Below are 20,615 nucleotides of genomic sequence, written 5' to 3'. Positions count from 1 at the left end.
CCCGTTGACATCCTCTCCCTCTGCAGGAGAGATCGTTCTCCATAGTCCTCTCCTCTTGGTGGTCCTACCTCTTCCACCACTGGTCCTCTGCTGTGTATTCCTGCCAAGCTGAAGCTTCCCATGCCACCACACCTTGAGTGGCAGGCTTGAAACCAGTGGCTTTGCAGTCTCCTGCTGATTGAGAGCTGCAGCGAGAAGGGCGTTCAAACCTCCTCACTCACTGAGACCTGCCCAGCTGCAACAAGCTGGTTCAGACCCTACGGTCTGTACTTACCACAGGGAACCTCAGCGTGCTTTGTCCTTTGCTGGGCCTCAATGGTAGGTCGAGGAAATGGTTAACAGAAAAACCTATCAGCCAGGACCAAGATGTTTTTTTCTTCCCCAGGCAAAAGGCTTGAGGTACCAAGAGCCCAGACGGCTCTGTCTGGTTGTCTCTGTGGTCTGACAAAAGCAGCTTTTTAAGATGTTGCAGCAAACCGATGTAACTATGAGCAAGACCCCTGCTAATTAATTGCTGTTTGGTCCCACGTTGGGTTATCTGTTTGATCTTTTGTTGGTATCAGAGACAACGGCATCCTGCTTCCAGTGACCACACTTCTTGTTTTTTTCCAGGTGCAGCTGCAGGCTCAGCCTTTGGCAGTAAGTAAAAACATAACTGAAATGCTGGCATTTAACATCTCGGTGCATGGTCCTTGTGGATGTTACTAGGAAAAAAAAAATGGTTATTTTCTGTCCATTATCATTTTCCAGGCAATAAGTCTTCCCTAATTGTGCCTTATTTTCCATTCTGTCAAAGAGTCTTATATTTTCTTTCTTTGACTTCAGTAGCCTCATTTTGTCTCTTCCTCTGGCATGGTATCCCCCAATGAGGTTCGTTAGAATGGCAGCCGGAAAGGAAATAAAAAAAGACTCTTCAAAAACACCAGTGCTTGCTGTGAACTTTTCCCCCCAGTACTGCAGACTTCAGCTCTGAGAAGGAGCTGGGTTTGAATTATTTGGCATAGCACCCAGGCTGGGTCACCTTGGCCTATCTGTAAAAATATATATACAGTGTGTGTGTGTCTGTATGTACACGACACGTGTATGTATATGAACATATGTCTACGAAGTGTCTGCAGCAAAGAGTGGGGAGCTCAGGAGGGATTTCTCTTGAAAGACTGATGGAATAACAGAACTCCGTGTTTAACAAAGCTGGAGGTAGTTTGTTATCAAAGAGCCTTGAGTTTTGGGCAAGGAAGCTTGGGTTTGAGTTTTGTGGCTCAGAATTAGGCCTCCAGAAGAAACAAATCGTAGAGCTGAATGAATACCGAGTTCTTAGTTTGCAGGCAAGTGGAAAGAATTGGAGGAGGAATACTTTCAGATAAATTCATAAGCAATTAAGAAAAATGCACCTCATTGAAAACTGGAGGACAGTTTTTCTGAGTAAATGAACCATATTTAGATTTTGAGTAATTACATTTAAAAGCTTCAAATAAAAAACTAGGAGTCTCCCTTAAGGAATTTAGGATTTAAAAAAAAAATGCTCCAACAGTCCAAAATATTCTTTGCTTTTCTGGTCAAAAACATTTTGGCAATTCTTTCTCCCTTTTACACAGCTTGGCATTCTCAGCTCTGCATTTGTTTCACTGGAAAATGTTTCCCATCAAAATTTTCTGCCAGGATGAAGCTGGGGGTGTGCTTAGAGCAATGTGCAGAAAGCAGACAGGAGGGATTTGTAACCAAGGCCAGTTAAGGAGAGATTATTTAGCTTGCATAGGAGACTAGAAGTGACCTAAATTAAGTATTTAAACTAGCTCAGGGCTATTATGAAATTAAGCACAATAATCTGCATGAAGCAGTGGGACAAACAAGGACACAGGGGCAGCAGGTGTAAGTTAAGCAGGAATTTGTGCTCCACATGGTATTTTAGTCACGGCTGTTACGGCAAGCGCGATGCGACGGGCACCGCACCCCGGAGCGCTCCTGCTCAGCGCCGCGGCGACTTGCTGAAGTTAAGCCAGCAATTAATTTGCCGTGTGGAACGAAGGACGCCAGTGGAAATGAACAAACGGCGACAGCAGGGGTTGATATCGCCGGTGCTGAGTGGCTCAGCGCCTTTGGGGGGTCAGGAGGGAGTTGTGCTGCTCGCCACGCTGGGGTAGGCCCGGCTCGGCCATCTGGCACGGAGACGTCAGCGAGCACGAGCCCACCTTCAGGCAGGGCGGCCTGCGAGCCCTGCTCTCCCCTCCTCTCCAAGGCGTGCTTTCTTTTCCCCTTTTTGAGCTTAATTGGCAATTAGTTTATGATAGAGCTGTAAGTATTTAAGCCAATATCTGCACCAACAGAGTAAGCTGATACGGCCACAGCCTCCAGCCCCTGCACGCACGCACGCAGCGCTGGCTGCATCCAGCGTCATCAAGCCGCCATCGCCTTAATCCTCAGAAACCTCCCGGTGCCCCAGTTGTAACCACGCTGAGAAATCGGTCACCAGTTCAGCCTGAGCAGCAGCAGCCTCACAGGCTGGCAAAGAAACCTTCCACGCCCCATCAGTAAGTGCCTCCCACCTCTTCTCTTTGCTTGCTAGCGTTTGAGCGACCGCAGCGGGTTACCACTGCAAAAACGACCACCGCAAAACCCACCACCACCACCACCACCACAACACCCACCAGCACCACCACCACCAGCACCACCACCACCAGCACCACCACCACCAGCACCCCCCTACCCGCCACCACCACCACCCAGCCAGGTGGGTGCCACACTCCCTGCTTCGCCTCCACCACCGGGCTCCTCTTTTTGGCTTCTTACCCCCCCCCCGGCTCCTCCAGTGGCACTGGGGAATGTGTGGGGCTGCTGGGTCGGTGGGCCTGGTTATCTGTGTGCGGGGACATGGATAAAAATCACCCTGAAAAGGTTCACAGCTCTCAGCCTCTGGGCAGTCCCAGTTTGCTTTATCCCCTTTTCAGTCCAAGGGCACTTTGACATTTGCATCATGAGCTAGGAGCAAGCGTTGTGGTTCCTATAACCACAAATCCAGCCATTTCAGGTCCACCTCAAAGCCCCAAGCCACAAGACAACCATGCAACGGGTTAACATCCCTCCTCACCAACCAATCTCAATTTGCTGTTGCTCTGTTACCATCAGGGCAGCAAGAAGTGAAGCCAGGACTGGATGCGGGGGAAGCAACACTTCTCCCCCTTTTTTTTTCTTTTTTTTTCTTTTTTTTTTTTTTTTAAGAAAAGGTTTTCGAATCTCCCTTCTAGAGCCACCTGGCAATATTAACCTGCAAAAGGCTGGCACGACTGCAAGAGATGCTCACTTACAGCTCCCATCACAAGGCAAGGGAGAAAAGCAACGAGGACTTCACTGTCCCACTGCAGAGACAAGCAGAGCTGTACCTCATCCTGCTCCAACCCCAAACCTCTACACAGGATACCACAGCAAGCAGGACAGCTGCCCCAGTATCTTTGCCGGCTGGGTGCTGCTCCCAGAGAGCGATGGAGAGGGCTGGCTTGGGCTCTGCCCACCCTTGCACTCTCTCAGCCAGGAAAACTTCCCAAGGGGGAAGCCACAGACTGAGAGCAGGGCAAAAGCTTTGCTAAACCACCCCAGGGACAGGCCATCAGGTCAAGAGACAAGCTGGCTCCATCCTTGCTGGCTCTCCAAACCCTGCACCAGGCTCAAGGACTGAGCGCAGGCTGCTGCCTTTTCAAGGGCAGTGCTCGTAGGGACGAGCCGCACGCTAACGCTCCCCAAGTGGCAGCTGCACAAGAAGCAAGGGAGCGTGCTGGGGGCTGGAGCTCGCACACGCCTCCAACACCCTTTCCTAATTTCTGCAATCACTCCGTGGAGGAAAACCTTTGTGCTTTTTCCCAGGGTTCCACCTTCCCTCCCCTGTGAACAAGGAGACATCGTTTTCCCTTTTCTTTTGGAAATGAGCAGATAAAACTTAACAGCAGGACATTTTTTTAAGCTTCTCATGGGGGAATTAGACACGCATTCCTCCCATTGCCATGCTTTCTGGGCCTGATATTTCCCGGGAGGACGTTTTACACCCACAGTATGTTACTAACAGTCTGTCTGGGGGAGCTGCCAGAAGCCAGTCAAAGGGATGAGGAAACTTGATTGCATGTTTATGCAAATATAGCTATATTCATGGAGGTACCCTGCTTGAGTAGTTAATTGGGAAGCCGGGGGGCTATCTCCAACTTCCACGGAGCTGGAATGACCCTGGGCAAAAGAATTACCATCTTCTTGCCTGCTAAAAAGTGCTCTTCACCCAGGTACACGATATAGATGTGTGTGAGGAGGTTGTCTGCCACCCCTGCTCTGCACTCCCGTCATCACCACGTCCTCAGGCAGTGACGAGGAGCTGCATCTCCACCACGCACTTGGGGTCATGATTTTTATCCATGCTCACCCATAGCAACATTTTAGGTCTGTTTTTTGTGGTTTTTTTTTGGTTTTTTTTTTTTTTTTTTGTGAGTGCTGTGTATACGTGGGTGGTGTGTGTAGTGTCTGTCTCATGTATGATTTGCAGCGCTCTGTCTTGCTTGTGTCATACATCCGGGGTGGGCAGGGAGGCACCTGTGTGGGGTTGGGGGTGAAGGGGGTGTTTGCCCAGCTGCTCTGGGCAACCTGGAAAACATCCTGCACTTCGGGGTTTAGTCCTTCTCCTGCTTCCTGGCCAGAGCCAATGCTTTCATTACCTAGTGTTAAGGGACAAATAATAATAATATTAATAATAAAAACACAGAACAGCCATGGCATCCCTGGCTTTATAAGGGCAGGGCTGAGCCGAGCTGCTTGCCTCCACCCAGGTCCCCAGCCCAGGTTTTTGCACAGCCAGCTCTCACCCCAGAATGGTGCATCTGGGATGGGGCAGTCCCTGGGGGGGCTGCTCCAAATAGGATGATGCTCTGAATCCTCCAGCAGTTTGGCAATAGCCAGACAGTGTTACATGCCTTTGAGCATGGATAGGGAAGCAAAGTACAGCCCAGTTCTACTCTGCTTTGAGTTTAAAAGAGTTGAGCAGAGTTTGCCCGATTCCTTTTTTTGTGCAGAAAAGGAGATGCAGGTTTGGGTTTTTTCACCTGCCGTTGCCCTGTTATAGAGGCAGTCTGGTCTCCCTCCTCTACTCTGGCATTTGGGTCCCAAGACATTCCTCCCCCTCTGGTCCTGCAAAATGTAAAGTACTTCCTTAAATACCATGAGATCCCAGAGGGTCTCTGAATCAAACTCACTGGGACCTCAGAGAAAACACCTCATTAAAAAGGTGACCCTTCTAGCTCCTGGCAAGATGCCCATTTGCAGGAGACGCAATAACCCCGAGCCGGGTAAGAATCCCCAAATGAGATACTCTGTCATCGCCTCCCTCCTGAATTTCAGAAGTATTAAACAAATCCCTCCTTCCTTTAGAGTCAGCTCAGCCAGATGGGCATTAAAAAAAAATCCTGCTAGGGCCCTGCCCCATCACGGTGTTGTTTCACCCTCTAACATACGCACTGTCTTTTGCCCTCTGAATTTCTGCTTCCCACCATAAGCAAGCATCATCAGACCAGCCTCTGAGCTCGCTGCCTCTGTGCCCGTGAAAGAGAGACAGAAAAAAACAGGTATTTCAAGCCAGACTGATGTGTTTTTCCCTTCTCCTTCATGCCTCCGCACACTAGTGGGTAGCAGCAAGGCAGAGAGCAGCATAGCACATAGACTTAGAGGAGTAGATTAGATTTGGGTTGTCTCTGGGTTGCATGGATCTGCTAGACATCTGCTTCCTTTGGCTGCTCGTGGTGTTTTCTGTGGTCAAGGTGGAGCTGTGGTCACGCTCATAGGATGCTTCTGTGCCCATTCGCCTGTAATGTGGTGAGAGGGGGAAAGGATTGAGTTTATGGACACGGTCTGTGGTCTGAACGCGCTCAAGGCTGCCAAAATGGGTAGAATGAAGGGAAATCACAGTTACCCTAAGGAGGATGAATTAAGTGCTATTCTCATTTGCCTTCTGCAGATTTGTTATTTCTAAACCTTCCTTGAAGCCTGTGAAATTCTGCCTTGCCATTTGTTACAATTTTCCCCACGTCCAATATAAGCAAAAGGAACTTTTTTCCTGCTTCCATTTATCCACCCTCAACAGTTTGTAACCTGGTAATTCCAGCAGTGTCAATTTACCTCTGGGAAAACCAAACCAAGCCCAGAAGGGTCATGGCATGTGATTAAGGAAAAGGGCTTTTCCAAGGTCCTTCCCCACTACTCCTGTGCTGTTTCCAAACATTACTTGCCCAGAGGTGTTCTTTTCCATAAAATCTGACTTCTTGATTCTACTTAACCAGAAACCCACGAAGACCTAGTGTTTTCACCAGGGCTGATAAAAGCCCCACAGATAAGACACGTCCAGTGCTTCCCATTCGTATGAAATGGGTCTGGGGCTGAAACAAGCCTCTCCCACTCCCAAAATGTGAAACTGTCCATTAATGTCACAGAGCTATAAGGGAAAGGTTCTCAGGATAATGAGCATTAATAATTTTCCTGGCTCTGTAAATGCGATCGAGTGGAGGTGTATGTGAATGACTAAAAAGCAAAATGCCTCCAGGGCTGTTTTTTATTGTGACTCTAATTAAACCCTTGCCAATTTGCACAGGGCTTTTTTCATATTCTCTTTAACACCATATTAATATCAATTGGTTTCCACTTTCCAGCTGAAAAGGACAACATCTATCACCTTCTTTTAGAGCTCGTCATTTAAAAAAAAAAAAAAAAAGATTTTTTTCTTTTTTATTCTGCATTGTTTATTATCCCCTTGACGAGGCTGGGAAATCACATTTCTCTCCTACTCGGGTTTGTCCTTTGAAACTTGGCAAGGATCAAGGAATTTTTTTTTCCTCCTCCTCCTTATGTTACCCAACTGGAGCTTGAAATTAATAATATGGCTTTTAAAATTGTATTCCTTGGTTTGTTTTCTAGCAAACCTGAAGATTGTTACCAATATTGAGGAGACGGGGAGGGCCATGGAGCCCGTGGGGGTGAGGGTTTGTGGAGAAATCAAACAAGAAGTGATCTATAAATTTCCTGCTGTTTTAATTCCTCTGCAGTGGCTTGCAAATTCTTTAAGTGGCATTTCCAAGGCAAGAGCAGGGCCTGAAGGAGAGCCTAGAAGTTTAAATTAGAAACTGGGACTTGGTGCCTCTATCATAAAATACCTGTGCTAGCTCTCTGTGTGATGTTTAAAACAAAGCTCCTCAAAGCAAAGAGGGGTGGAAACCAGTCACCGAAAGCCCTTGTGCAAACACACAGACCAAAAACCATGCTTTCAGAGGGGCTGTAACACTTGTACCAACCAGACAAGTCATGAAAACCTGCACAGCACGTGCTTGTAGGGACAGCCGCAGGGCCGAGTTTTGTCCCCCAGAGCTCTGGCTCTGCATCAGAGAGAAGCCAAGCTCCTAGCTGGTTTCCAGCTCCTCCAACACACCTCCTAATGTGTTTTCCTCTTTGATTGCTACAAGACTACACCAGCTTGTCAGCGGCTGCCCCACTGCAACTGGGCTTTCCCCCGGCCAAGGCTGGCACAGCATCAGAAGGTAGGAGACGCGTGGTTGAGCTGGGTCCTGCTGGCAAGTTCCCCAACACCCAGCAAATGCTTTAGTGCCTAGCTCCACATCTCTGCTTTCCATGCATCTCTCTCCTCCTCCTGCTCGGGAGAAGCTCAGAGTTTGTCTATGCCCTCCACGCAGCTGGTAATCTGGTGAGGCTGGATTGAGCCTCAGGGTTTACTTGCATACATGAAAGATGAGGACGATAAGTGGTATAGAAGATTGTTCTCAGCTTGCTGCTGGGGTGAACAGAGAGAATCATGGAAATCCTGTTGTCTCCCGAGACCAGAGTCTGTTTGTAGAGCAGAACAACTTTGTAAACAGATAGGCTTGTGTCCTTTACAGCATAGATGCCTTCTTACAGATTTCCTTGCTTCACTTCTCCCGTGTGTCTACCAAAGGCAAGCTATGAAGCTCCCGGTGGAAACCTTGGGACGCTTCGTGCTGACTGCTGGGGCTGAAGTTTCTCCTCCTCAGGGTTCCCACTGGCATGCTTTGGCAGTTGCCTGTTGGTGCTCAGCCCCCTTTTTCCAGCTGAGGTGCCTGTAGTTAGCTCCCTTGCAGACAGTAGCACCCCTTCCAGTGCAGGACAACTGAAGCTGGGCCCAGGACGTCTGGAAATACTCAACTCGGGTGCACAAAGTGCTGAAATTCAGGCTCTTTGGAACTGTTATGCTTTTGGACCTCTCTAACCTCACAGAGAGACAAAATTATGTTTTGAGAGAAGACTTATGAGAAAATTATGAGAGTAGTTTCTCTGCCTCTCTTCGTACTTAGAGGACTCTAATTTCCAGGAGACTTTGTCTCTCATCCCTGCCTCAATGCATCTTCAACCACACACAGCTCCCCAGCCCTCCCTAGATCCCTGCCTAGAACTTCTGGTCCCTTTGTCACCTTTTCAAGCAAGCGAGTGCAGGATCTGTATTAAATCTGGTGTTCTTTCTACCTAACACCCCCTTAAGCTGTTCAGCGCCCAACAAATGCAGCAGCCCTTGGACCTAAGCTGAAGCCACCAGAGCCTCCCAAGAGCATTCAAGGTAAGGCCATGGCCCTTTCCCAAGGATGAAACATGGCAGGTTTCTCCCTCTGTGCCCATCGGCCTGGACAACAAACCCATCCTCAGCATCTCCCAGCATCATACAATCCGTTCTCCTCCTCAGAGGGTCTGGCCCAGCTCCATTCTCCTCATCCCATCGAGGTTTTACTGGAGACATTTTTGGGACTAGCAGTTGTGGATGGGCAGGACAGCCTGCCATGGAGCTGGGGGGAACCAAAGAGACCTGAGGAGGCCCCAACCCCACAGCAACCTCACAATGACAACAGCAAAAACTCCCCAAGCACCAAAACCCCAAGCTTCTGTCCTGAAGCAACAACCTTTAACGTCTACACCGCCGTAATTCCCTGCTGCCTCACGCCATGCAGCAAAGGGCTCCCACAGGCACCACCCTGGCCAGGGGCAGCCACTTCTCCTGGTGGATTAGCCACCACCAAGCCCAGCTCGGTGGGCTCTGGGGGCTCTGCCCCCATCACAGCACTCAGATTTGTTGTGTCATCTCGTGTAGTGGCCCCGAAGAGCAAAGCAGGGCGCACAGCACACTCTGCAGGCAAGAAGCACAAGAAGAAGCCAGGTAGGTGCTGGTGTGGGCAAATGGGCTGGAGCTGCGTGGGCCCTGTGGGTCCCCTCCTCAAACCATGCCTAATTCCGTAGTGTTTGAGCTCATAGCTGTGCTCCTAGCAGCTTTTGGGGGGCCAGTTGGCCTGGCCCCCATCAAACCAAGGCCGCAGCTGGTAGCTGTGTAGGGGGGACGTGTGGATGGCTCCTCTGCCCGGCACCCGGCTCTGAGTGATGCAACATCACTGTGCATGGAATTTCTCATGCATCAAAGTTTGAGGAGGGGAGAAGAAGAGGAGAAATTTAGCAGCTACCAGCTGTCTGGTGCAGAAATAGCTTGCAGCGCTGCCAGAGCGGTGTTCTTGGCTTGGCTCATCATTGTTCTCGTACCAGAGATGCTCGCAGTAGTGTAGGACGCGAAGTGGTGCTAAGTGGTGAGAAAAAGCCTGTCTCTGATTTTTCTTAAGCATCCTCAAACATCTCCAAACTCATCCGGCTCAAACCAGACTCTGGCCCAGTGGCTCCTATTGAAAAATATAAAGGTAAGGGGAGGGAGCGCGGTGCTCCGGGGCTCCCAGTCCTTGGGAGAGCGATGTGGTGCAGCAGCAACAGGCACAGAGAAAACGAGGAGTCATGGGATGAGTACGAGTCGTGGGATAGCTGTAAGAGTGCATCCTAGGGCAGAACGATGCTTGGGAATTGCAGCAGCCAGAAGTATTTGAGATGAAATTTGTTGGATATTGTCACACAGAAGCTGTTTCACAGGGGGTCAGGATTAGTACCATCTCAGCTCCTCCTCAGGCAGCTGCGAACCACGGGGAAACCTCTGCCCTGCTCCATCTTTCTGTCTTCATTTCATTGATACAGATCTCCTCCTCCAGTCCTCTGTGCATGCCAGCCCACGTCCTTCCCTCCCATCCCTCTGCCATTCGTGAATGTTTAATGCAAGAGCCTGGACAGAAACCCCAGCTCTGAGCCTGCCTCTGCCTCCCAACGGCCAGGGAAGCTCAGACCTGCCTGACACTGGCTGACAACTGCTCACAATGTCCCCTGCCAGCTGGCTGGGACGCCTCCTGAGCAGGATGGCAGTGCCACAGGGCAGCTAGCGTCCCTCCTCTCCTCCTGCTTTGTCCTTTTAAACTCCCAGAAAGATCCATCATCCTGAGCCTCACACTGCCAGCGCAGCGAGGCGCTCATCATCCCGATTCAGAGTAATAAAAAGCAAACACAAGAAGCCAGTAATCAACTTCCTCTGGCTAGAAATTAAACATGGGTGGTTGTTTTCCAGCACATGCACCTGCAGCTGAGAGGTCAGCCCAGCACGCTGGGGACAGGAGCAATGCTCTGCTCGCTGAGGGCACCCCTCTGCTGTGCCAGGCAGCCCCGGTCACCCCCTGGTGCACCGGCCCACCACCCTTTGCAGAACCCCCCACAAGCCACTCTTCCTTACACACACGCATTTTAAACCACCCTAATGTACTCAGCCACAGCTGAGAGTCACCGTAATTCACAACAGATACGGAGCAGGGAGGTGAGCACAGAAAGGAGGAAAAGGCCAGAGAGGCAGCCAGGGTTTACCTGAGCATGCAGCAGCTTCAGCTCCAGCGCAGCCTGGTCCAGGGCCTTCCCAGTGCTCTGCCTGCCCAGCTCCTCCTTGCCACAGCCAGGCTGTGCCATGCCAGGCCAGGCCAGGCTGTCCCAGTGCAGTGCTCCAGCTCCTGGAGCCCCAGCAGAGCCCCAGCCCCTCACCTCTCCCTTCTCCTTCCAGGCACCAAGCTGGGCTCTGCTCATTAACGAGGCATCTCTTTAATTAACACCTGACACCACTCCACAGCCTGCTTTCTGCTGCTGTGATTATGCATTTCCTTGAAGAAATAGCGTCCTGGGAACAGCTCCCTCCTGTCCTTACCCCGGCAGGGAGAGACCGCCCTGGCCCCACTCTGAGCAAGGGTCCCCAGCCCAATACCCCCCTGCAGCAGCAAAATACGGCCCCCAGTGCACACACACAGCCCAAGCAGCCCCGTGTAGGCAGCGAGCTTTGCCTTTTGCTGGAGCAGAAGGCTCCTCCAAAGCCTGCGGCTCCTCACCTCCACCCGTGAGGGAGGGAGGCCCTGGGCCCAGCTCTCTCCTCCTCCCCGCAGACTGCGAGTGCTACGGCCACTCCAACCGCTGCAGCTACATCGACTTCCTCAACGTGGTGACCTGCGTGAGCTGCAAGCACAACACGCGGGGCCAGCACTGCCAGCACTGCCGCCTGGGCTTCTACCGCAACAGCTCGGCGGAGCTGGACGACGAGAATGTATGCATAGGTGAGCGCCTGAGCCGCCTCGTGCCACGGGGTGGGCTTCGGTTCAGGGGGGAAATGCGTCCACCTGGGTGCTCCCGGAGGATGGCAGCTGTTCGAGCAGCCTGCCACGCCATCAATTTCCTGACGGCAAAGCCCAAATAGTGTTTTCCAACTAGATTCAGCTGCATTGCTGTAGCAGGAGTTGCTTAGACATGGGTGGGGGTGGTCTTTGTACCCATGTTTGTGCTGTTGGACCCCTCTCGTGCAGCCGTGCCCTCCCAGCCCCTGGGCTGTGCAGGCTCTCCCAGGGCCCTCCCATATCACGTAGCCGGGCTGTCCCCAAATCCCCAGCATCTCCAAGGGGGACATCAGCAGGCACAAAGTCCATGGGCAGGACAAGGCCTGACGGCGCTGTCTTTGGCCAGAATGTAACTGCAACCAGATCGGCTCCCTGCACGACCGCTGCAACGAGACCGGCTACTGTGAATGCAAAGAAGGCGCCACGGGGCCCAAGTGCGACGACTGCCTGCCCAACTACTACTGGAGGCAGGGCTGCTTCCGTAAGTACCCCGACAGCACCACGGGCATCCAACCTGAGCCAGGGGCAGCAGGAGGAGGGCCCAGGCACAGGGGGATCTCCAGCACCGCCTGCTCGGCTGCCCCGTGACGCTCAGGCTGTGGGGTGAGCAGACTCTGACCATTCCTCCCAAATCCCAAAAGCTTTGAAGTCTGCAGCGCCTCACTCTGTTCCTGCAGCCTTGGGCCTGATCTAGCCCTGTGAGGGTGGGATAATTTAAGCCCCAGGAGCCATAAAGGAAAGCCAAAAAGCTTTCTAGCTTCTGCTGCAATCGAGGGGTTTAAGGCACCGTGGACAAACTCCCCTCACCTTCCCTCCCTCCCTCCCACCCCGTAGCCAACGTCTGCGACGAGGAGCTCCTGCTCTGCCAGAACGGCGGCACCTGCTACCAGAACCAGCGCTGCATCTGCCCCGTGGGCTTCAAGGGGGTCCTGTGCCAGCAATCGCGGTGCGAGGCTGACAAAAAGGACTGCGACGGTGCCCACAGCACGCGCGCCGGCCTCAGCACCGTCCTCCTCGGCGTGCTCGCCCTCCAGCTGCGCGGCTTCGTGGACCTCTGAGGGCTGGGAGGAGGGAGCCCAGCCGAGGCACATCACCCGAGGGACCCGGGGAGCCCGAGGTAACAGGTGGCTCTCCCCACCGGCTCCTCCGCCTTCCTTCACGCTAGGACTTGCACAACGTCTTTCGGTCCACTTTCCAAGCAGAGAGGTACGCAGAAAACCAGGGGCCGACTCCTGCCCGCGAAACCATCCCAGCTGTAGCCGGGGTGGCCGCAGCACCGCGCCGGCTGCCGAGCAGCAGCGAGGGGACTGCACCAGTGCACACCAGTGCACACCAGTGCCGCGGCCCCGCAGGGACCCGTGGCCCATCCTTCCTCCCGCGCAGCGATGCTCCTTCCCTGCTCTGCACAGGGCAACCAGGGACCACCAGGGCCCTGGTGAAATAGTGCCGCGATCCAAGGGATATTTTTTTTACGATTAATTTATTTACTTTGGTATAGGCTGGGATGTTCTTTTTGTTCCTTTTTTTTTTTTTTTAAACCCCTCTCTTAGTGTCCCATTTTGAAAGAGCCTGTCATGGTACCTCCAGAGCCCCACCACACTACAGGGAGGGAGGGCAGAGGGGGCTCTGGTCCATCCTTGCTGCATAGTCTCACATCCCACTGGCGGCCGGGCCATCCACGTGCTGTTGCCTACAGCTCCAGTTGCTGCATTGATTTTGTATTTCATTGACGGGTTTTGTTTTCTTGCACTTAAGGAGAACATAGGGGGCCATTAGGCATATGGTGTGTGAGGAATGCAGTGTCTTATCCACCCATTTCCGTATAGTGTACGGTTTAAATACTTTTTTTTTTTTGGTAGAGACTTATTTTTCTTTGGATTAAATGTTATAAAAAAAAAAAAAAAAAACACAACTTAAAGGGACGTTTTGCCATGATGGTGTACTCTCCTACAGTAAAGCAACTATCAACTGCTGCTTGATCACCCCGTTTTCCTTTCTGTGTGCACAGTTAATTACAGGTAAAGACTTTTATTTTTGGATTCATAATGTCCTCTTGTGTTTTCTGAGTCGCTACCAAGGTGCACCACATGGTGAGGGAGAAGGGAGGGAGGGGTTGCTTCATCACTGAGAGCCATTAATTATTTCTCCTAATTACTTTGCTGAACTTAGGTTACACTACTATCTGTAGACAATGAACAGAGCCTGAATGATATATTAAGCGCCGGTCTTGTGCTGAAATGCCATTTCCAAATGAGCCTGCAGCAGAAGGCTGGAGAGGCCGGGGATATTTCTCTGGGGGGGGGATCTCAGCTGTCCAACCCTGCTGCATCACCCCACAGAGCGGGTGCAGTGCTGCAGAAAAAGCTGTTTATTTCAATATCTTCAAGCAGCCACTTCAGTATAGAGCTCATAGAGAATCAGCTCATTTAAGGCTCATAAACGTGCTGCTATCGGAGGAAGCGTATGCAGTCGAGCATATAAAAGAAGGTAGGAGAAACCTGAGACAAGAAATAAGGGAACTCTGTCAGAACAGGAGCATCATCAGCACAAGAAATTTAATTTTGTCTTAGCCAAAGCCTTACCAAGCCAGGAGCTGGTTGAACAGAGGAGTGCACCAGCAGGATCCTGCCCTCTGAGCCAGCCCAGGAGCCCCATGCAGTCCAGGCTGGAGCCACCCTGGCATTTCCAGGTCTGGTATCCTTGCCCGAGTGCTGCTCCAAGAAGTTCTCTCAAGGTTTCTGTTCTGTGTCAGTGCTCTGTTGTCCTGTCCCTACAGCTCACACTCATCACTGCTTTTGGCTGGCACTGGGAATGGACCAAGTTTTGCAAGCCCAAGAGGCTGCAGCATCGTCCTGCCTAACGCTGCACACCCCAGCGTGCAGCCACCTCCACCGAGAGGATGCAGTGAACTTTTCATAAAGGAAGCAGAAGAAAACTGGAGCGAAGGCACAAGACAGACAGTGGCACATCAGAGAGCAACATGAAATATGTGGGGCCTATTTTCAGTGGCCAGGACTTCAGCATTTAACATCACAGAGGAAGGTCACAGGACTTAATTAATCCACCACAAAAGAAGCGAGGGTTAAACTCACTCTGCCGAGATCTGATTTCTGAGGGAGGGGGCTGACACAAGCATTTCCTCCCTTTAATGCAGTCGTTTGCTGTCTGTTGCTATTGACACTTGCTCTTTCTTTGTACTTTCTTACTGAGATATATTTAAAATCCTCATACGCTACCGTCCGTACAAGTAGTAACACAGAACAGACTGTAACAAGATCAAGATACTCTAATGGCACTTCTGGAAGGTGAAGCACACATTCTCCTCTCCCTGCACTAGTGTTTTTCTCCAGCAAATTAGATTAAGCAACAGAAAATTTACTACTTCATAAAGCTATATCCCAGACAAGCTCTGCACCCAGCAGCTTCCCTGCAATTGCACACTTTTATTGCGATGCAAGCAGGAACGTGTCAAGGAGCAACAGCACCGAATTCCTGTAGAAAATAACCACAAGAGAGCACAACAAAGCTCGGAACAGCCCAAAAGAGATTGCTGTAGGTGATATACCACTGCACTAGCCCGTGGGGGGATTTTCCTTTGGTTGATCAGGTGTTGTTTGGTTGGGTTTGGGGTTTTCTTTGTTTGCTTTTAGGATAAAATGTCACTGGCTTCCTAACCAAGTCACGAAGTTGGTGCTGCCTTCCTGTGAAGCCCAAGTAGCACTAATGTTCAGTCCTGGAGCTCTTTAACCAAAGCCTGGTGAATAGTTCAGTAACTGCAAGCAGACATGGTGCTAATCCTCCTGCAGTTCTGCCAGAGGACACTTGAATACTGTTCAGGAAAAAAGAGAAACCAAACACAAGCCTACCCTCCACCCTACCCCTACAATCCTTAGGCTCTTGCTACTGGTGCAGAAGCACAGACCTCAGAAATAGTAATTGCAAAGGACAAACGCTCCAGACTTCATCTCCCAGAGGAAATTAAGTGGCATGCAGCCTGTGAGCAGGAGCAGAGGTGCAAGTTCCAGCTGGGGCAGTCAACCTCCTCATCTCCTCTTGCGGCTGCTGCACGGGGCTGTCCCTGCTTGCTGCACATCAGGACGCTGCGTTATCTCCCAAATGCATTAAACAACTTGCAGTCACCTAAGAGAAATCACCGCAAGACAGGAAAAGATAATCTCACACCAGACTTAAGCCTGGTATTTAAGAAAATAAAGCTACAGAAAGCTTCAGTGCTGAAAACCCCTCAGCTGCAGCCGCCAGTTAGCAGAGAGGTGTACACAAGGAGAACGGAGCATTATTGAAATCAGACTGAGAGAAACCAGCACAGCAAGTACCTGCAGAGCCTGAAGTTCTTCTTTAAGAGACGTTTGTGCATTAAGAGGGAAGTTGTCCTAAATGGGACAAGCTGTCCAACGAGCTTGCTACTTCACTAGTGGAAGGTTAACCAACGGGTACTTCTCTTTCTGAGAAAAGCCACTTGCGCTCTTTCAAGAGGTTTTCGTGTGTATCCTGCCGCCCGCGTGCAGCCGGCATTTGATTCCTTTGAAAAAGTTTTTAAATTATACTTCTGTCTGCAAAGAGGTGACCTCTTCAAGCTGTATAAGAAGAGCTTTTGATTTTTCTTGTTTACCTCAAATTCTTCTCTGTTTTTTAACTATTTAGAGTACCCAACAAATCTAGGTATTCCAAACCAAAGCTGCCCTGTGAGAGGGATCACAGTAGCCGGGCTGGTCCCACAGCCCCAGCTGTAGAGAAGCCAACAGCAGCCTGGCTTTATGCACATTTACTTGCTCACCAGATGAAATGTGAAGCCTATAGGTGCCGTGAGCTGCAGACAGAAGAAGGGGGGCGTAAAAGAATCTGCTGGAACTTACCGGGTATGGTGGTGGTTGGGTGGTTTTGTTTTGCTGAAGATGGGCAAGCAGATGCCTCATCTGTAAGAGGGGTTGTACGCCTTGCGCAGGCTAGAGTAGCAAAAGCAGCACGCTGTTAGTGGTGATGGTCTCACCAACCACTTTTATTCTGTATTTGGCTTCTGTGAAGAGCCTCAAAAGTAAATAAAGGATAAAGGCGTTGAAGTATAGAGAGCGTTATTGCCAGAAGTGACAGCAGATCTGGAGTCTGAAGAGCTTTCCATCGCCACCCTTCTGGCAGGGATGTGGTGCTTGGCCACTGTCATGCAGAAACTGGCTAAAAATTGCAGTGATTTGAGATGCAGAAACGAGCTTCAGACTGTCCTAAAGGCTCCTTTTATCATTTTTATTCTCGAGGTGTCATAACAAGCATCACTGCAGGGTGAATCGTGTGAGGAACGCGTAAGAATATCCATTTTTTCCCCAGTGCTATGTTTTCTCCCGGCCAGCAGCACTACAAAGCTCCAAAAGCTCCGTCCCCACCCTGCTCTGTGCTATTTCAGGGATTACAGAGAAGGGAAACCTCCTTTGTAGCAAAGGAAGGAGATCTGGCTTGATAAAACAGCGCAGGCAAGACAAAATGGGACAGTCACATCAGTGAAACCTGTCAGGATGATAAAACAAGTTTTCTACTTTTTCACAGTATCGAATGTACTCGAGCTACCTTTGTTTTCATTCCTATCACTGTTTGCCTGGGAGTTCGTGGCAAATTAGTCGAGGCCTTAGCAGACAGGTACGTATGGCTGGAAGGTCTCGTGTCAGCAATATTCAATGCACAAGACTGCTTAGCTTACATTTATTTGTATTAAAGAATAACGCATTGGGCTCCTTTCCAAGCATTTTAAAGACAAGAAAGGAGACCTAATACACGAGTTGGGAACGAACCCGTTGTGGCAAGAGACTGTATTATATTGTTAACATTATAAATTCCATTTACAATACAGCAGCCATTTCATCCATCATTTATTCATGTAGACTAGAGGGAACATCTCGCATTTCTAGGACCACAGTTCTGCTTATCCTCGGTATTGCCACAGTCCATAGGCCACGAATAAAGAGCCCATCTCCAGTCGTTGGCTGTTTCAGTCTCTCCTGTCTATATGGAAAAGTAAACCACGACATCTCACCACACTTCAGTAACTACAAAAAAAAAAAGTCAACTGAAATCCTGGGGTTTCCATGTTATATTTGGGTCTCACCTGGGACTGAGAACATTGTTTGCCCTCATCGGTATGTTTGGCCACTGCAATTCCTTCTTGCTCTAGGAGCACACACTGATGGGTGCTGCCATGGCAGGGAGTTATTTCGTTACACAGGAACAGACTGAGCTCCTTGCAGGGCACAACTCAGTCTCCCAGCCCCTGTGCCTTCACCCCCTGGAGCCAGCTGCCGATTAGTTTCTGCACACAGCTCATCTACAAACCAGTGCTGTAACACCTCATCGCCTCACCAGTGCTACCAGCACTGGAAGGGTGAATTTAGACAAGAGACTGGGAAGAGCTGCTGGTGTTCTTGGCGCTGCATAGGCCTCCCCCTCAGCAGCATCGCTCAGCTCCCGTGACTCCCACCCCCAGCGTGAGTGATCACCAGCTCCCAGCGTTACTCAGGCGCGGGTCCCGCTGCCACCAGCGCATCGTGAAGCAAAACCCTCCCAGCTGTTTTTCCCCAGAGCAGGTTAACGCCTCTGCAAGCGCTCAGCTCCTCTGGCAGGCTGGCAGACTTCTGCGGGTGTAACTGGCAGAGCCACCCTGCCCCGAGCCAGCACCCAGAGCACACTGCACGTACAGTGAAACAGGTAAGGAGAACTTCTTAAAGTACCTGTTTGGATGTTCTCATTAGAGATATGGCTCTGGTTTGGAGTAGTGGTACAGAAAACAATTGGAGTAAAGTTTAAAAGAGGAAGGAATAGACAGAATTACAGTACACCTTCACAGGTAAGCCTACTTCACATACAACCAAAGAATTAAAAAAAAATAATAATCACAAAATAGCCTAATACTTAGAAGAGATTTTCCCTTCCTAATGGTACCAGTAACCAACAGCACCACACAGGGAACTGGTTTTGCACTGAGAATTAAGATGCCAAGCTTGGAAGAAGAATGAAAGCCTCTGTGTAAGAATTTGAACATTTATTCCAAAGGTTTTTTTGGCACCGATTCCAATTAAACTATTTCCCATTAACTCGTGTTGAATATATTCTTTACTGATTTTTCCAACTTCTGCGCTCGGTGAAGGAGAATCACTGCACAACCTCCTCTGTCATCACTTCTGATATAACATTTAATGAATAAAGCAACCTACACTCACAGCTTACAGTCTGCCCGTAATACTAAGTATTTTAAACACACAATGGAAATAGCGGAGAAGTTATCAAAATTGTATCTGATCTGTTTGTCCCCCAGTGCAGATTTTATTTGTATCCCTAAGAAATGTGCTTTCAAATAGAGTTTGCCTGTTTGTAACACATTATGGATATTAAAGATGGTTTAAAAAAAGTTAATTCCAACTACAAACCTAATCTGAGTGATATGGGAAAAGTGTTCTGAGTGCAAAGCACTCCCACATTTTATTCCATAATACACCCGTAATGATACAGACTGATACAGTAGGATTAAGCTATTGCTGGAAGATCAACAACTTACATCAGACAAATAAATCTAGGATTACATGAAAAAAAAAGTTTGAGCCCCTGGCCATGCCTCACAGATGATTTATGGAAAAAGACAGGAATTATCAAGTTAGATGATTTACATGCTGTGTACATAATACAAGAAAAATGAAATGTTAAAATAAAATTCCTTCCAGCATGTACTAAGGACTGTTCTCAGAAGAACACATTCTGAAACACACCGTTTAAGCAGGAAGAAAACAAGAAGAAAGGTCTCAGAGAAAATTCCCTTGACCAAGTTCTGTTTAATGGCCAGAAAAGCATCTCCTCATTCACGCTGTTGGCAGCTTTACTTACACGAAGGCTGTCCACATGGCTTCCACAGCTATGGGATCTTACAGCAGCTTGCAGAACAGCAGCCTTTTAACATGCTAAGAAACAGCAGGCAGGACAACACGTCTCTGACAAGGTTTCAAAGACAGCAGTGTTTTAAAGTATTCCTATTAACATAAAGGGAGGTAACACCTAGGGATGGATTCTGTGAAGTGGGAGCAACGAAGTGCCCAATTCCTGGCACTCAGATTTGTTCAGGCAGCCTTCCTTCTCACACAAGGTGCCCAATATCAAGGAAGAGTCACGGCAGTTTCAGAGGCACGTATACTGCTGACAGAAGGTCAGGGTTCACTGAAGCAATTAAGATTGCAACACGGTGAATGACTCAAGCTGAACACTGCACACACATCCCCATTTCACTTCACAGGCATCTCAAAGGCCAGAATTCTCCCCTATTATCTTAAATGCTCAGCACAATGACCTGGACACACACAGACAGCAACTAAAGCCTCCCAACACACCTACAGCACAGTTGGTGCTGGTAAAGCACATTTCTTCTGAGCTCGGGTACGTCAAGCATGCAGGTTACACTGGCAGCAATCACCATCCACCTGCTATGTGGTTTTTTGTTCAGCAAGCCACCCGCCTATCACTGAACTGGACCACACAGACTGCTTTGGAGGGGGTTAAATAAAAGAACAAAGGTAACACTCATCATTGCAATGAATGTGTCAGGACAGAAGCATAAATAAGATTATGCTTAAACTCCAGCCTAAAAAATCTGGCAGCTCATTCCCTTAGGGAAAGCCACTTCTGTTACAGAACCAAAACCATCCTCACATATCGCTTAAACATTTTTCACCGTACCAGAACCTGCTCCCGTTACATGACAGGTCTTTATTTTCAGGCGCAAGATTCACTTACCAGAGCTCGTGCGCAAAGGTAAGATTGATGGTTTCTTTCTAGGTCTCATAGCATCAGGCCTCAGCACAAAAGTCAGGCACGGTACAACCATCCCTTCTCAAGCCACAGCTAGAAAGGGACAGCAGGATACTGCCGGCATGTAACATGCAGGATTTTGACCCAAATGCCAGGTAGCAGCCTTGCTTTGCATACAATGCACCCAACTTGTGTTAACGCAGCCTGGTGCCGCATCCTGAGGCAGAAGCACACGAGACCCTCTCCATGCACAGCTCTGCACACAGGAAATGTTGCTGTTCG

The 20,615-nt window shown here is 49.7% G+C and overlaps 1 protein-coding gene across 1 annotated transcript in view; it reads left to right on the top strand.

Annotated features, from left to right (window-relative positions):
• NTNG2 (netrin G2) overlaps positions 1–12,598 on the top strand; it is a gene marked incomplete at both ends in the record, with an annotated part of 42,013 nt that extends 29,415 nt beyond the window's left edge. Inside the window, 9 exons of the mRNA XM_084299326.1 lie at positions 613–639; positions 2,564–2,728; positions 5,523–5,591; positions 8,525–8,599; positions 9,125–9,190; positions 9,642–9,716; positions 11,316–11,483; positions 11,887–12,021; positions 12,375–12,598. Of these exons, the coding sequence (XP_084155452.1) occupies positions 613–639; positions 2,564–2,728; positions 5,523–5,591; positions 8,525–8,599; positions 9,125–9,190; positions 9,642–9,716; positions 11,316–11,483; positions 11,887–12,021; positions 12,375–12,598 (1,004 nt within the window). The remainder of the gene's footprint in view (positions 1–612; positions 640–2,563; positions 2,729–5,522; positions 5,592–8,524; positions 8,600–9,124; positions 9,191–9,641; positions 9,717–11,315; positions 11,484–11,886; positions 12,022–12,374) is intronic.
• Positions 12,599–20,615: the final 8,017 nt, after the last annotated feature.

Source organism: Netta rufina, assembly GCF_964035555.1.
Source record: "Netta rufina genome assembly, chromosome: 20".
Lineage (NCBI taxonomy): Eukaryota > Metazoa > Chordata > Aves > Anseriformes > Anatidae > Netta > Netta rufina.
The sequence above is the reverse complement of the archived record's forward strand: the minus strand, read 5'-3'. Positions and strand labels throughout refer to the sequence as shown.